At 47.2% G+C, this 17740-nt stretch overlaps 1 protein-coding gene across 2 annotated transcripts in view; it reads right to left on the bottom strand.

The window, feature by feature from the left end:
* AFF1 (ALF transcription elongation factor 1) overlaps positions 1–17740 on the bottom strand; it is a 346973-nt gene that overhangs the window by 13466 nt on the left and 315767 nt on the right. For both annotated transcript variants that reach the window (XM_063919866.1, XM_063919865.1), the window contains exons 17-20: positions 15978–16049; positions 15766–15859; positions 14091–14134; positions 5649–5872 (exon numbers count right to left, since the gene is read on the bottom strand). In XM_063919866.1, coding sequence (XP_063775936.1) covers positions 5649–5872; positions 14091–14134; positions 15766–15859; positions 15978–16049 — 434 coding nt within the window. The remainder of the gene's footprint in view (positions 1–5648; positions 5873–14090; positions 14135–15765; positions 15860–15977; positions 16050–17740) is intronic.

Consider the following 17740-nt stretch of genomic DNA (forward strand, 5'->3'; position numbering starts at 1 on the left):
CAGGAAGCACAAAAGGGGGCTGAATATGTAGCACACCCTTTACAAATATCTGAACTTCAGGCAGTGAAGCCAGTTCTTTCTGGAATAAAATCGACAGAGCCGAAATCTGGACCTTAATGGAACCCAATTTTAGGCCCATAGTCACTCCCGACTGTAGGAAGTGCAGAAAACGACCCTGCTGAAATTCCTCAGTAGGGGCCTTCCTGGCCTCACACCACGCAACATATTTTCGCCAAATACGGTGATAATGGTTTGCGGTTACTTCTTTCCTAGCTTTTATCAGCGTAGGAATGACTTCCTCCGGAATGTCCTTTTCCTTTAGGATCCGGAATTCAACTGCCATGCCGTCAAACGCAGCCACGGTAAGTCTTGGAACAGACAGGGCCCCTGCTGTAGCAAATCCTGTCTGAGCGGTAGAGGCCATGGGTCCTCTGATATCATTTCTTGAAGTTCTGGGTACCAAGCTCTTCTTGGCCAATCCGGAACCACGAGTATCGTTCTTACTCCTCGCCTTCTTATTATTCTCAGTACCTTTGGTATGAGAGGCAGAGGAGGGAACACATAAACCGACTGGTACACCCACGGTGTCACTAGAGCGTCCACAGCTATCGCCTGAGGGTCCCTTGACCTGGCGCAATATCTCTTTAGCTTTTTGTTGAGGCGGGACGCCATCATGTCCACCTGTGGCCTTTCCCAACGGTTTACCAACAGTTGGAAGACTTCTGGATGAAGTCCCCACTCTCCCGGGTGTAGGTCGTGTCTGCTGAGGAAGTCTGCTTCCCAGTTGTCCACTCCCGGAATGAACACTGCTGACAGTGCTAAGACGCGATTTTCCGCCCATCGGAGAATCCTTGTGGCTTCTGCCATCGCCATCCTGCTTCTTGTGCCGCCCTGTCAGTTTACATGGGCGACTGCCGTGATGTTGTCTGATTGGATCAGTACAGGCTGGTTTTGAAGCAGGGGCCTTGCCTGACTTAGGGCATTGTAAATGGCCCTCAGTTCCAGAATATTTATGTGTAGGGACGACTCCTGACTTGACCAAAGTCCTTGGAAATTTCTTCCCTGTGTGACTGCCCCCCAGCCTCGAAGGCTGGCATCCGTGGTCACCAGGACCCAGTCCTGTATGCCGAATCTGCGGCCCTCTAGAAGATGAGCACTCTGCAGCCACCACAGCAGAGACACCCTGGTCCTTCGAGACAGGGTTATCAGCCGATGCATCTGAAGATGCGATCCCGACCACTTGTCCAAGAGGTCCCACTGAAAGGTTCTTGCATGGAACCTGCCGAATGGAATTGCTTCGTATGAAGCTACCATTTTTTCGAGGACTCGTGTGCAGTGATGCACCGATACCTGTTTTGGTTTCAGGAGGTCTCTGACTAGAGATGACAGCTCCTTGGCTTTCTCCTGCGGGAGAAACACTTTTTTCTGTTCTGTGTCCAGAACCATCCCCAGGAACAGTAGGCGTGTGGAAGGAACCAGCTGTGACTTTGGAATGTTTAGAATCCATCCGTGCTGTTGTAGCACCTCCCGAGATAGTGCTACTCCGACCAACAACTGCTCCTTGGACCTCGCCTTTATAAGGAGATCGTCCAAGTACGGGATAATTAAAACTCCCTTTTTTCGAAGGAGTATCATCATTTCTGCCATTACCTTGGTAAACACCCTCGGTGCCGTGGACAGTCCAAACGGCAGTGTCTGGAATTGGTAATGGCAATCCTGTACCACAAATCTGAGGTACTTCTGGTGAGGATGGTAAATGGGGACATGCAGGTAAGCATCCTTGATGTCCAGGGATACCATGTAATCCCCCTCGTCCAGGCTTGCAATAACCGCCCTGAGCGATTCCATCTTGAACTTGAATTTTTTTATGTATGTGTTCAAGGATTTCAATTTTAAAATGGGTCTCACCGAACCGTCCGGTTTCGGTACCACAAACAGTGTGGAATAGTAACCCCGTCCTTGTTGAAGTAGGGGCACCTTGACTATCACCTGCTGGGAATACAGCTTGTGAATTGCCTCTAGCACAGCCTCCCTGCCAGAGGGAGTTGTCGGCAAGGCAGATTTGAGGAAACGGCGGGGGGGAGGCGCCTCGAATTCCAGCTTGTACCCCTGAGATACTACTTGAAGGATCCAGGGATCCACCTGTGAGCGAGCCCACTGATCGCTGAAATTTGTGAGGCGGCCCCCCACCGTACTTGGATACGCCTGTGGAGCCCCCGTGTCATGTGGTGGGCTCAGAGGAAGCGGGGGAAGAATTTTGATTCTGGGAACTGGCTGACTGGTGCAGCTTTTTCCCTCTTCCCTTGTCTCTGTGCAGAAAGGAAGCGCCTTTGACCCGCTTACTTTTCTGAAGCCGAAAGGACTGTACCTGATAATACAGTGCTTTCTTAGGCTGTGAGGAAACCTGAGGTAAAAAATTTTCTTCCCAGCTGTTGCTGTGGATACGAGGTCCCAGAGACCATCCCCAAACAATTCCTCACCCTTATAAGGCAGAATCTCTATGTGCCTTTTTAAAGTCAGCATCACCTGTCCAGTGTCGGGTCTCTAATACCCTCCTGACAGAATGGACATTACATTAATTCTGGATGCCAGCCAGTAAAATATCCCTCTGTGCATCCTTCATATAGAAGACGACGTCTTTAATATGCTCTTATGTTAGCAAACTAGTATCCCTGTTTTACAGGGTCACAGACCACGCTGCAGCAGCAATATCTGCAGGTCTCAGTCTAGTACCTGAGTGTGTAAATACAGACTTCAGGATAGCCTCCTGCTTTTTATCAACAGGTACCTTCAAAGTGGCCGTATCCTAAGACGGCAGTGCCACCTTTTTTGACAAACGTGTGAGCGCCTTATCCACCCTAGGGGATATCTCCCAGCGTAACCTATCCTCTGGCGGGAAAGGGTACGCCATAAGTAACTTTTTAGAAATTACCAGTTTCTTATCGGGGGAACCCACGCTTTTTCACACACTTCATTCACTCATCTGATGGGGGAACAAAACACTGGCTGCTTTTTCTCCCCAAACATAAAACCCTTTTTTAGTGGTACTTGGGTTAATGTCAGAAATGTGTAACACATTTTTTATTGCCGGGATCAAGTCACGGATGTTCCTAGTGGATTGTGTATATGTCTCAACCTCGTCGACACTGGAGTCAGACTCCGTGTCGACATCTGTGTCTGCCATCTGAGGGAGCGGGCGTTTTTGAGCCCCTGATGGCCTTTGAGACGCCTGGGCAGGCGCGGGCTGAGAAGCCGGCTGTCCCAAGCTGTTACGTCATCCAGCCTTTTATGTAAGGAGTTGACACTGTCGGTTAATACCTTCCACCTATCTATCCACTCTGGTGTCGGCCCCACAGGGGGCGACATCACCTTTATCGGCATCTGCTCCGTCACCACATAAGCCTCCTCATCAAACATGTCGACACAGCCGTACCGACACACCGCACACACACAGGGAATGCTCTGACTGAGGACAGGACCCCACAAAGCCCTTTGGGGAGACAGAGAGAGAGTATGCCAGCACACACCAGAGCGCTATATAATGTGGGGATTAACACTATAACTGAGTGAATTTTCCCCAATAGCTGCTTGTATATACAATATTGCGCCTAAATTTAGTGCCCCCCCTCTCTTTTTAACCCTTTGAGCCTGACAACTACAGGGGAGAGCCAGGGAGCTTCCTTCCAGCGGAGCTGTGAGGGAGAAATGGCGCCAGTGTGCTGAGGGAGATAGCTCCGCCCCTTTTTCGGCTGACTTTTCTCCCGCTTTTTTATGGAATCTGGCAGGGGTATTTATCACATATATAGCCTCTGGGGCTATATATTGTGATTATTTTGCCAGCCAAGGTCTAATTATTGCTGCTCAGGGCGCCCCCACCCCCCCAGCGCCCTGCACCCATCAATGACCGGAGTGTGAGGTGTACAAGAGGAGCAATGGTGCACAGCTGCAGTGCTGTGCGCTACCTTGGTGAAGACTGAAGTCTTCTGCCGCCGATTTTTCCGGACCTCTTCTAGCTTCTGGCTCTGTAAGGGGGACGGCGGCGCGGCTCCGGGAACGAACATCAAGGACGGGTCCTGCGGTCGATCCCTCTGGAGCTAATGGTGTCCAGTAGCCTAAGAAGCCCAAGCTAGCTGCAAGCAGGAAGGTTCGCTACTTCTCCCCTTAGTCCCTCGTTGCAGTGAGCCTGTTGCCAGCAGTTCTCACTGTAAAATAAAAAACCTAAAATATACTTTCCTTCTAGGAGCTCAGGAGAGCCCCTAGTGTGCATCCAGCTCGGCCGGGCACAGAAATCTAACTGAGGTCTGGAGGAGGGGCATAGAGGGAGGAGCCAGTGCACACCAGATAGTACCTAATCTTTCTTTTAGAGTTCCCAGTCTCCTGCGGAGCCCCTCTATTCCCCATGGTCCTTACAGAGTTCCCAGCATCCACTAGGACGTCAGAGAAAATGTGTTGGTGATTAAGGAATACACCTGTGCACCCGAGGCTCAAATGTGAGACAGACATCATTTGATCACTTTAAAATGCAGGAAATTTCTAGTAGGTGAAGGTAATTTATAGACAAGTGGATCTACATATAAGACTTTTATAAAAATAATCTACCTACAGCATCTTGATAGCAGCACCTAGAAATGGGTGAATGGTCCCAGGTTTCACCAAACTACTTTTTCCTCAGTTGCATTACTTTTTACTCCATTTTGTGCCTTAGGTTGCTTATAGTCAGGGCCCGGTTTAGGCATATGCTGGCTATGCAGCTTAGAGGAGGGTGCCCTGACTCAGCTGCGCCAGCGACATGCTACATTGTCTTCCCCCTGGGTAGTACCTGCCCAAAGTGGAGATGCGCAAAGCCAGAAGTGTTGTTGGCGCCGGTGTCTGGCACTGCACTATAGTACAGTTAAGTACAGTGAAGAAACTTAAAATAAAATACAGCTCCCAGCAGTCCTAGCTACCGGGCTGCTGAGAGCGGTCATTTATTTGGAGTTACTTCACTGTACTGCCGTACACCAGCGCCAGTAACACTTACTGTTGTGGAGGGGAGGAGGACGGCGAAGGACTGAGCTGCGGCCTATCGCCGGCATATTAACGGCCAGAAGCTCCCGGTGGGAAGTGCCCGGGTTGATGCTTGTCCCTGTGCCAGCTGTAAAGCTACAGGAAGGGACCAATTGACTTTTGCTTCTCATCCTGGGGCACTACAACTGTGGGAATAATGTGTAAGGGCGCTACAACTGTGGGAATAATGTGTAAGGGCGCTACAACTGTGGGAATAATGTGTAAGGGCGCTACAACTGTGGGAATAATGTGTAAGGGCGCTACAACTGTGGGAATAATGTGTAAGGGGTGCTACAACTGTGGGCATAGTGTAAGGGGCACTACAACTGTGGGCATAATGTGTAAGGGGCACTACAACTGGACTTTCCCATGAGTACTCCGTGGGCGCTTAAGTATATATTCGCTTACCAAAAAATGTGTCCTCGGGCCGGCCCTTCTTATAGCGCACTAGGTACATAGGATTACTGTTCTGGCTAATTCGCAGAGTTTATGGCGCACTAAAAAGGGCTATTTGGTGCTATTTAAGGAAAGGTGAATGTGGACACATCTGTACACAAAGTACATACTGCACATATACACGTTACACGGAAAGCATGTCATACCTTTATTTTTCTTTGCCAGTAAATCAGCTTGTTCCCATATGTCATATGCATAGAGGAAGTAGGAGGTGATATTGACATAAGATGATGCTATGTGATGTATCATTTGGGGGATGGTAACTGAAGAGCTCTGGGTCCCGCTGTTGCTGGCACTGGATCCTGGCTGAGATCCCCCAGAGCTGGCAGGAGAAGGCGTTGGGGACAGAGGTGAAGGAGTACCAGTACTTCTAGCAGAAACAAGACAGTGAGCAGATCAGATAAAGAAATCCTCTACATGTTGTTTTACAATGTCCTCTATTATTACAAGCACACACAAATGTTATACTTGGCCATAGATACATGCTGTGGTTCACTCCATTTACACTGGGGGCAAGCACCTGAAATGTGCAGTGCGTGCATCACTGGCTGTTACAGGTCTAACGCAGAGTTATCTTTACAAATGGTTAGACTAGAATAGCACCCTAAAAACGGTTTTCAGAGGTTAAAAGTAAGAAAAGAGCAATTCTACAATTAGTTATAGGCCTTGGAAAGTAGAAATGCTCATATACATACAGTATGGTAAATGTTAAGTAAAGAGAAGCAAGAGGAGTCTAAAAATGGGGAAACACTATATATGTGAACCCAGCACAACATCCGCAGCGACAAGACATGGTGGGGGAGCCGGCATCGGCAAGTGAATACACACTTGCCGATGCGGACACAACATAGCGGCGCCCATGCAGCATTCAGCAGCATGGCCCTCGCTAACGACATCCCCCATTGGTCCTGCATGCACATGTACATTCCAAAAACAGAAGGAATAAAACCATATTTAGATCTGCAAAAAGTAAAAATAAATTAAAATACTAGTAAGCTGAAAAGACACCAAAATGGTCAAATCAACAGCCCCCTAATAAAATATAACGATAGGGAATAAGGGACTAACAATTATGGGCGCCCATAACTAATCTCAGTGCGGGACTAGCTCTATCTTTTCTAATGATTTGGTATGGTAAATGTAACTGAATGGTCGGAGCCACCAAGACGGTGAAGCGTTAGGAAATTTTAAAATCAATTTTAGCCCTAAATTTAGTTAAAAAAACAAACATAAGTCTATTCCCTCTGTGTCCCCCAATTCTGTAATGTCTCTCACATGGACACACACATACATGGTGGAGTCACATTATTATGACTACCAGCTAGGTGCAGTGACTATCCGTTTGCTTCAGAACATCATGCGTAGTAGGGTTTGCTGAACTGTAATTTTAGACACACATCTGGTAGCCCCAGGTACATTTTAACGGTGAGCTTCACTACTGTAGCGTGTCGGTCGACCCTCATGCACCTTTGTAGCCGACGTTCACCTCTCGTATATGGCACACGGTGCTCTGCAGTTTCCATGTCGGTTATTCACAATGGTGCCATTTGTCTAGTCACGATACACCTTAGCAGCACACAAAATACTGCCACCCTTGGCCCGAAAGCTGAAAATCATCCCTTTTAGCAACTCTGATAAATCGCCCCTTTTACCCATGACAGCAAGTAGTGATATGTGTGCAGACGGGCTATCGCACACCTTATATACCAAACCAGCGCACAACACGTGAGGGCTTCATGGGCTACATGATGCAGATGTCAAATGTAGGAGGTGGTCATAACAATGTGACGCGGCCATGTAGAACAGAGAGGGAAAACAACATAGAGTAAGTAACAATCTGGCTCTATCACTAAAGTACATGCCTATTTCATATGGATATGAATTCTAGATATACAGTATAAGTTCCTTAAAAAGATTTGGCAGATCATCACTTCAGTAAATTAACATCCATCCAAGTGTTTCTAGGACTGATTTCTAGACAACCATTTTTCTGGATTCAAAACACTTAGGCCTATGTAAATAACTAAAATACTATTGCTTCTACATTAGAGACAAAATTGTTTAAGAAGGCTGATCACTAATACCCCTTTCAGACCGCCACTTCGACCTGGGTTATTGCTGGGTTAACTCAGGTTGCGACTCAGTGTGAAAGGGTCCATAAAAAAATAGGATTTTAATTACCTACTGGTAAATACTTTTCTCGTTGTCCATAGAGGATGCTGGGGTCCACATTAGTACCATGGGGTATAGACGGGTGCACTAGGAGCCATTGGCACTTTACGTGTTTGAGAGTGTGGGCTGGCTCCTACCTCTATGCCCCTCCTACCAGACTCAGTCTAGAAACTGTGCACGAGGAGACGGACATCTTCGAGAGAAAGATTTTACACAGATAGTGGCGAGATTCACACCAGCTCACACACAAGGCAAACCAAGCTAACTAGCTTGAAACATCAGCAACGGCTGAACAGGATTACTTACCAAGTAACAACAGTACTTAACCAAGAACTAAGCAGTACTGAACTAAGTAACCACTGCAAGATCACGAAGCGCTGGGCGGGCGCCCAGCATCCTCTACGGACTACGAGAAAAGGATTTACCAGTAGGTAATTAAAATCCTATTTTCTGTTACGTCCTAGAGGATGCTGGGGTCCACATTAGTACCATGGGGATGTACCAAAGCTTCCAGAATGGGAGGGAGAGCACTAGGGCTACTGCAGAACCGATTGACCAAACATCAGGTCCTCAGAGGCCAAAGTATTGAACTTGTAGAACTGTGCAAACATGTTCGACCCCGACCAAGTAGCCACTTGGCAAAGCTGAAAAGCCGAGACACCCCGCCCAGCCGCCCAGGAAGAACCCACCTTATGAGTAGAGTGGGCCTTAACAGACGCAGGATACGGCAATCCTGCCATAGAATACACATGCTGGATAGTGAACCTGATCCAGCGAGAGATTGTCTGCTTAGAAGCAGGACACCCAAGTTTCTTGGGATCATACAGGACAGAGAGTCCGATTTTCTGTGACGAGCAGTCCTCTTCACATAGATTTTCAGAGCCCTTACAACATCCAAGGACTTTGATGAAACTGAGGAGTCAGTAGCAACTGGCACCACAATAGGTTGGTTGATATGAAATGCCGACACAACCTTCGGAAGGAACTGTGGACGTGTACGGAGCTCAGCCCTATCTTCATGGAAGATCAAGTATGGGCTTTTTCATGACAAAGCCCCCAACTCCGACACACGTCTAGCAGAAGCCAAGGCCAACAAAGTGACAGCCTTCCATGTGATAAACTTGACCTCAACCTCCTGTAGAGGCTCAAACCAGTCCGACTGGACGAACTGTAACACCACGTTAAGATCCCAGGGCGCCGCAGGCGGCACAAAGGGAGGTTGGATGTGCAGAACTCCCTTCAAAAAGGTCTGAACCTAATGGAGGGCAGCCAACTGTTTGTGGAAGAAAATGGATCGAGCCAAAATCTGGACCTTTACGGAACCTAATCTCAGGCCCATATCCACACCTGCTTGGAGAAAGAGGAGAAATCGTCCAAGTTTAAACTCCACCGTAGGAAACTTCTTGGATTCACACCAAGACGCATACTTTTTCCAAATGCGATGGTAATGCTTTGACGTTACTCATTTCCTAGCCTGTATCAGGGTAGGAATAACCTTCTTCGGAATGCCCTTCCAAGCTAATATCTGGCGTTCAACCTCCATGCCGTAAAACGTAGCCGCGGTAAGCGAACGGCCCCTGCTGCAGCAGGTCCTCCCGAAGAGGAAGAGGCCTCGGCTCTTCTAGCAGTAGATCCAGAAGATCCGCATACCAAGCCTTCTTGGCCAGTCCGGAGCAATGAGGATTGCCTGAACTCTTGTTCTCCTTATGAGTTTTAGAACTCTTGGAATGAGTGGAAGTGGAGGAAAGGCGTACACCGACTGGAACACCCACGGAGTCACTAGGGCGTCCACCGCCACTGCTTGTGGGTCCCTTGACCTGGAACAATATCGCCAAAGCTTCTTGTTGAGACGAGAGGCCATCATGTCTATTTTGAATACGCCCCAAAGATGTGTTACTTTCTTGAACACCTCCAGATGAAGACCCCACTCTCCTGGATGGAGATCGTGTCTGCTGAGGAAGTCCGCTTCCCAGTTGTCTACTCCTGGAATGAAGATTGCCGACAGCATGATTCTTGTTACCTCTGACATTGCAGCTCTGCTCTTCGTTCCGCCCTGTCGGTTTATGTAAGCCACTGCCGTTACATTGCCCAACTGCACTTGAATGGCCCAATTTCTCAGAAGATGGGTCACTTGGAGAAGACCGGTGTAGACAGCTCTTAGTTCCAGAATGTTTATCGGCAGGCCGGCTTCCAGACTTGACCACCTTCCTTGGAAGGTTTCCCCTTGAGTGACTGCGCCCCAGCCCCGGAGACTTGCATCCGTGGTTAGAAGGATCCAGTCCTGAATCCCGAACTCGCGGCCCTCCAGAAGGTGAGGTAATTGCAGCCACCAGAGGAGAGAGATCCTGGCCTTTGGCGACAGACGTACTCTCTGGTGCATGTGTAGATGAGATCCCGACCATTTGACCAGGAGATCCAGTTGGAAGGGCCGAGCATGAAATCTTCCGTACTGCAGAGCCTCGTAAGAAGCCACCATCTTCCCCAGAAGGCGAATGCACTGATGAACCAACACCCGGGCTCGCATCAGGACATCCCGGACCATTGTTTGTATCACCAACGCTTTTTCCTCTGGAAGAAACACCCTCTGCACTTCCGTGTCGAGGATCATTCCCAGAAATGACAACCTCCTGAAATGAAATGTGATTTTGGAGGATTCAGGATCCAACCATGTTCCCTGAGAAGCTGGGTCGTGAGAGCTATGGACTGTAAGAGCTTCTCCTTGAACGATGCTTTTATCAGCAGATCGTCCAGATATGGAATTATGTTCACCTCCTGTCTGCGGAGGAGAACCATAATTTCCGCCATCACCTTGGTGAATACCCTCGGTGCTGTGGAGAGGCCGAATGGAAGGGCCTGGAATTTAAACCGACAGTCCAACAGTGCGAATCGGAGATAAGCTTGATGCGGCGGCCAAATCGGAATGTGGAGGTATGCATCCTTGATATCCAGGTATACCAGGAATTCCCCCTCCTCCAGACCTGATATCACCGCCCTTAGAGACTCCATTTTGAACCTGAACTCCCTCAGAAAGGGGTTTAGTGATTTTGAGTTCAGAATGGGCCTGACCGAACCATCCGGTTTCGGTACCACGAAAAGGTTTGAACAGTAACCCTTGTTATGCATCTGGGGAGGAACTGGTACAATAACCTGTGCCTCCACCAACTTCTGGATGGCTCCCTGTAGGATAGCCCTGTCTGCCGGCAAAGCTGGCAAGCCTGATTTGAAGAACCGGTGAGGAGGGAGATCTTGAAATTCCAGCCGGTACCCCTGGGACACAATATCTTGTACTCAGGGATCCAGGCCGGACAACACACAGACTTGACTGAAATGTCTGAGTCTCGCCCCCACTAGCCCTACCTCCAGGTCGCGCGGTCCACCGTCATGCTGAGTACTTTGGCGTACCTGAAGCAGGCTTCTGTTCCTGGGAACCTGCAGCAGCAGGTTTCTTGGATTTTGGTCGACCTCCTCTAAAGAAGGTGTTGGACGGTTTGGCCTTTCTTGTTTTAGCAACCCGAAAGAACTGTGATGCAGCTGAAGAAAAAGGTTTCTTCGTAGCAGGTGCAGCTGAGGGAAGAAAAGGTGACTTACCCGCTGTAGCCGTGGAGATCCACACATCTAACGCTTCCCCAAAGAGAGCCTGACCTGTGTAGGGTAGGGTCTCCACACCTCTCCTGGATTCCACGTCGGCATACCACTGGCGCAGCCAAAGTCCCCTACGAGCTGACACAGACATGGAAGAAATCCCTGCAGCCATGGAACTCAGGTCTTTCATGGATTCCACCATAAATCCTGCAGAATCCTGAATATTACGTAAAAAAACAATTCAACATCACTTTTATCCATAGTATCCAAATCCTCAAGTAACATGCCTGACCACTTTACTATAGCTTTGGAAATCCATGCACAGGCAATAGTGGGACGTAGTACCGCCCCTGAAGCTGTGTTTATGGATTTGAGCGTAGTTTCAAGTTTGCGATCAGCCGGCTCCTTTAAGGCGATAGAATCCTGGAACAGGTAAAACCACCTTTTTTAAGAGTCTGGATACAGACGCGTCCACTATGGGTGAGTTTTCCCATTTTTTCCTATCCTCCTCAGGGAAGGGAAAAGCAACCAGAACCCTTCTAGGGATCTGGAATTTTTTCTCCGGGTTTTCCCATGCTTTCTCAAAAATAGCATTTAATTCTTTGGACGCAGGGAAGGTTAGCGAGGCTTTCTTATTGTCAGTGAAGTAAGTCTCATCAACCTGCTAAGGTGTTGTATCAGAAATATTCAACACATCCCTAATAGCCTCTATCATCAACTGCACCCCTTTAGCAAGAGATGCGGCCCCCCTGAGCACATCCCCATCAACAGTTGCCGTGTCAGAATCGGTTTCCGTGTCATCTTGCATAATATGGGCAAGAACACATTTGTGGGAACCTACAGAGGGGGGCGCTGAGGTAACAGCACCGGACCAAACTGCCATAGAGTTCTGTAAAACCTGAGTTGCAGATTCATTCTGTGCAACCCTAGTAGAAATATGAGAAATTATAGATTTGATAGAGGATAACCATTCAGGCTCCCTTGCTGGTATTTGCACTAAAACAGTGCAATCCTGATTACATGGAATGAGATCATCCTGAGAGGACATATCCTCTGCAGCATATGAAACAGAGTCCCTGGACATAGCTAAATGGAGATCCCAGACACTCCACATACACACACACACACACACACACACACACACACACACACACACACACACAGGGGAGGATAGACAGAGTTTCACCCCCAAGAATGCCAAGAGAGACACAGAGATTGGAGCCAACCCACACACACAGCGCTTTCAAGGTATAAGGAGACCCCAACCAGCGCTGACTGTGCACCTTAATAGGTTACACAGTCTGTACACAGCCTCCCCCCCACCTTCTACAACCCCCTGGTACCATAAGAGATAGCTGGAGTTGATATGGAGGGACTGCTCTTCACTGACAGCGTTTCTGCAGGCAGGAAAATGATGCTGAACGCTGCTGGGTCCGCTCTGAGAAGCTCCACCCACTTAATGGCACTGTCTTCCCGCTCTTCTGGAGATTATACTGGTCTGAAGAATTGTGCTGGCAGCGATCCTGGAACTCTGACAGGCTGAGAGGTCAGTGTAAAGTGTAGACGCTAGCTCAGAGCGCCCCTCACAGCGCCGCACTATGTACCGATGAGCCCCGGAGTGCAGTTAGTACTGCGCTCCATACCCTGTTGCCGCCATCTTCACACCGGCTCCCCGCTTGCTAGGGGGGCCGGTGACTGACTCGCCACTGATCTTCTGGCTCTGTAAGGGGGTGGCGGCATGCTGCCGGGGTGAGCGATCCCCTGTGGCGGGGAACGTTCGATCCCCTCAGGAGCTCAGTGTCCTGTCAGCGGAGATAGTGGCTCAGACCCCGCAGGGCGGACACTACTCCCCCCTTAGTCCCTCGAAGCAGGGAGGCTGTTGCCAGCAGCTTCCCTGTAAAATAATAAACTCTAAAAATAAACTTTTACCAGAGAAGCTCTGGAGAGCTCCCCTAGCTGTGTACGGCTCCTCCGGGAACATTTTCTAAACTGAGTCTGGTAGGAGGGGCATAGAGGGAGGACGCAGCCTACACTCTCAAACTCTTAAAGTGCCAATGGCTCCTAGTGGACCCGTCTATACCCCATGGTACTAATGTGGACCCCAGCATCCTCTAGGACGCAAGTGAAATAGCCTAGGTCCAGTGACCTGGGAATCCAACCCTGGTTGGTCCAGGAAAGACCCAGGTTATGAGGCAGTGTGGAAAGGGTGACCCGGGTCATCCAACCTGGGTCCTGTTTACACCCTATGGAGGGCCAGCTCACAGGTGCTTGCAGACTATGTCATCTCCAATAACCGGCAAAGAGAAGCCCCAGCAATAACCCGGGTCCAGCCTGGGGTGTGAACAAGTTTCAAGCCACTGTGATATGACTTGAAGCCCGTGCTCAGTGACCCAGTCAGGACCCGAGATTGCGGTGTGAAAGGGGTATGTGTGGCAAATGACATCAGCATTACGGCGAGAAGTGCCAATATGACATACATTTTATGAAGACCAACTTTGATCACTGTTAGTATGTGACAATACTGAAGATGCATTTAACACCACTCATACTGTAGGAATTACACCTAAAGGCTGCTGTAGCCATGCAAGCACAATTATAATTTGACAGTAAGGAGAAACCTGCTATAACTGATGCTTAACCACTTAACGGACAATTTTTCCCCCCCAAAACCACTCCGAAATTGTCAGGGTTTTTTTTTATCAGTGAATTAGGTGAAGAACAAGAATTTAACCTTATCCAACAGAACCACCAAACATATTCAGCCTGTAAGAAAACGCTCATTTTTTTCTCTTACTGGAAAGATATAATTAGCACCTATACTACATGAAGCTTACCTAGCGACACACGGGGAAGGTGCTTGTGCAGCTCTGGATGAACTCTGAAGAAACAAAACAAAAAAACATAATTAGTGAAGTGTATAATTAACTGTCTGACTGTACATACAAAGTGCCATGATAAAGAATTGCCAAGTACTCTGTTTCCTATAAGATATAGGGGGATATTTATCAAAGCTTGGAGAGAGATAAAATTGTGAGAGAGAAAGTACCAACCAATCAGCTTCTGTCATTTTTCAAACACAGCCTTTAAAAATGTAAGGTAAAAACTGATTGGTTGGTGCTTTCTCACAATTTTATCTCTCCCCAAGCTTGATAAATACCCCCCATAGTCTAAAAAATAAATGTAACCAACTTTAATAGCATAGAATCCACCTCCATCCCTCTATTTTACATTCAGCTTTCATACTAAGGGGCAGATTTAGTGATATTCTTGCTATCACTCATTACGAGTGATAAATGGTGCTCCATCCAATCAGCTTCTGTCATGTGTTTTAAAAATGACAGTTAGGAGCTAATTGGCTGGAGCACCATGTATCATTTGTAACGAGTGATAGCAAGAATATAACTCTTTGTTAAATTTGCCCCTTACAGTGAAACAAAACAGGTCCTCCAAAAAGAGGAAAAAACATATGAGGAGGAGGAGACCGAGAAGAAATTTACTGCAGCATCTAACCCAGGGGTTTCCAACCACGGTCCTCAAGACACACTAACCGTCCAGGTATTAAGGATAGCCATGCTTGAGCACAGGTGACTTAATTTGTGCCTCAGTTATTTTGATTTAACAATCTGTGCTTAAGCATTTATAGCACTAAAACCTTGACTGTTAGTAGTGAGCCTTGAGAACCGTGAAACACTGATCTAACCTAACAAGAACTTTTTGCTATTATGACACTAATGCAGTTTTCAAATTGCATGGTTATGAAATAATAGCAATCAATAAAGTAGCTGAACCTCTGACTGGTGGTCCTTTCATGGTTATCGGACCCAATTTACTTAGTCATCTTTACATAAGCATAACGTTGTATACATTTAGAAAACTGCCTGTGCCAAACATTACATATGTAACTGTGCAATGCTTTGTATAATGGCTAGCCATGTGTACAGATACAATGACATATAGGGGGTCATTCCGAGTTGTTCGCTCGGTAAAAATCTTCGCATCGCAGCGATTTTCCGCTTAATGCGCATGCGCAATGTCCGCACTGCGACTGCGCCAAGTAAATTTGCTATGCACTTAGGAATTTTACTCACGGCATTTTCATCGTTCTGGCGATCGTAATGTGATTGACAGGAAATGGGTGTTACTGGGCGGAAACAGGCCGTTTTATGGGCGTGTGGGAAAAAACGCTACCGTTTCCGGAAAAACGCAGGAGTGGCCGGAGAAACGGGGGAGTGTCTGGGCGAACGCTGGGTGTGTTTGTGACGTCAAACCAGGAACGACAAGCACTGAACTGATCGCAGAAGCCGAGTAAGTCTGGAGCTACTCAGAAACTGCTACGAGGTGTGTAATCGCAATATTGCGAATACATCGTTCGCAATTTTAAGATGCTAAGATTCACTCCCAGTAGGCGGCGGCTTAGCATGAGCAAATCTGCTAAAATCCGCTTGCGAGCGAACAACTCGGAATGACCCCCATAATTTGTTACTTTAGAAAAGAAAAAAGATTTAGTACCTTGAAGTGTTCCCCAAGAGTGCGGGAATACTTTAACGCAGTGTCTTTTTTGTAGCGAAACATTGCCATATACAGAACGGACTGGCAACGCATACTGAGATTACAAGAAAATATATGTAAACAAGGGTACCCAAAATATCAATCGCATACAGTGTAAGAAAGAAAAATAAAACAACTATTTCAAAGTGAAGAGAAAACATAATCATACATACCATAAAACTGCAAATGCTTTCTCATGTGCAGGTGCTAAGCAATCAGAGAAATTCTTCAACTTCATAATAAATCTAATCAACACAAAACAAGTAAACGTGAAGCCTACGTTGGATGCAGTGTTTATTCAACAACAAAAAAGGCAGCACTTTGCTAATGCAGATAATACCAATATGCTGAGTTTTCCAGTCAGCCACAAAGTCACCTCACATTTTACAACTGCCTGATAACATTCTTATAAAAACAGTTTCTGAAAGCAATTACATACATAAAAATGTAATCAGGAGGTAATCATTATTTGTATCATGTCATATTCTGGTTTGTTCCCATAGTCCTCTATTGGACCAGAAAAAATAGGATTTTGGTACTTACCAGGTAAATCCTTTTCTTTGAATCCATAGGGGGCACTGGAGTACTCTTGGGATATGGACGGCTTCCGCAGGAACAGGGCACTGAATATTTAAATTTAGAAAATTCCACCCCTCCATATCCCAGAGTACCTCAGTGTTTTTTACTGAGCCGAACAGAAGCTATAGAGAGGTTGACAATGGAGAATTACATATAACATAACGGACAACAATAAAGTTGACACATAACGTTACTGACAACTAAACAGTTGACACCATAACCGATAGAACTTGAAACTTTGAACCAGTCGGTGAGAATGTGTTACCATAAGATCCCCTGAACTTACCACAAACCAGGTAAAACTGCTCTGGGTGGGCGTCCAGTGCCCCCTATGGATTCAAAGAAAAGGATTTACCTGGTAAGTACCAAAATCCTATTTTCTTTTTCATCCACTAGGGGTCACTGGAGTACTCTTGGGACGTACCAAAGCTTCCCCCGTGGGCGGGAGAGCTGTTTGGCACCTGTAACACTAGGCGGCCAAAGCTAGATGCTGATGCCGCAAACGTATCAAACTTGTAAAAGCGCACAAACGTGTGCACTGATGACCATGTAGCCGCACGGCAAAGCTGCGTCGTAGAAGCCCCACGACCAGCTGCCCATGAAGTTCCCACAGAACGTGTGGAATGAGCTGTTACTGATGTAGGCGGCTGTAACCTAGCATGAAGGTAAGCCTGACGTATGTTCAGTTTAATCCATCTGGATAAGGTCTGTTTAGAAGCTGGCCAACCCATCATGGCCGCATCATAGAGAACAAACAACGTATCCATCTTACGAACTGTAGACGTTCGGGATACATAAACGCGTAGTGCGCGTACCACATCCAAAGTTCCAGAATCTTCTGTTAACACAGGAACTACTATTGGTTGATTGATGTGAAAAGATGACACTACCTTTGGCAAGAAAGCGGGATTCGTCCGAAGTTCCGCTCTGTCATTATGAAACACCAAATACGGTGGCTTGCATGACAAGGCACCCAAATCTGAAACACACCTTGCCGAAGCTAAGGCTAGGAGAAAAATTGTTTTTCAAGTGAGAAACTTAATATCCACTTGTTGTAAGGGTTCAAAATATGAAGACTGTAAGAAATCTAAAACCAGATTCAAGTCCCATGGCGCTGTAGGTGGAATGAATGGAGGCTGTACTCTGAGGACACCTTGCAGAAAGGTGTGTACAGACGGCAATAGAGACAATCGTCTTTGAAAGTAAATTGACAAAGCAGAATACCTGCACCTTTAGTGTAGATAAACGCAGTCCTCCATCTAACCCCGTCTGTAGAAACAACAAAAGACGGGATAACTTGAAAGATGATGTCGGAAACTTCCGAGCTTCACACCAACCTATATAGGCACGCCAAATT

Source organism: Pseudophryne corroboree, chromosome 1, assembly GCF_028390025.1.
Source record: "Pseudophryne corroboree isolate aPseCor3 chromosome 1, aPseCor3.hap2, whole genome shotgun sequence".
NCBI lineage: Eukaryota > Metazoa > Chordata > Amphibia > Anura > Myobatrachidae > Pseudophryne > Pseudophryne corroboree.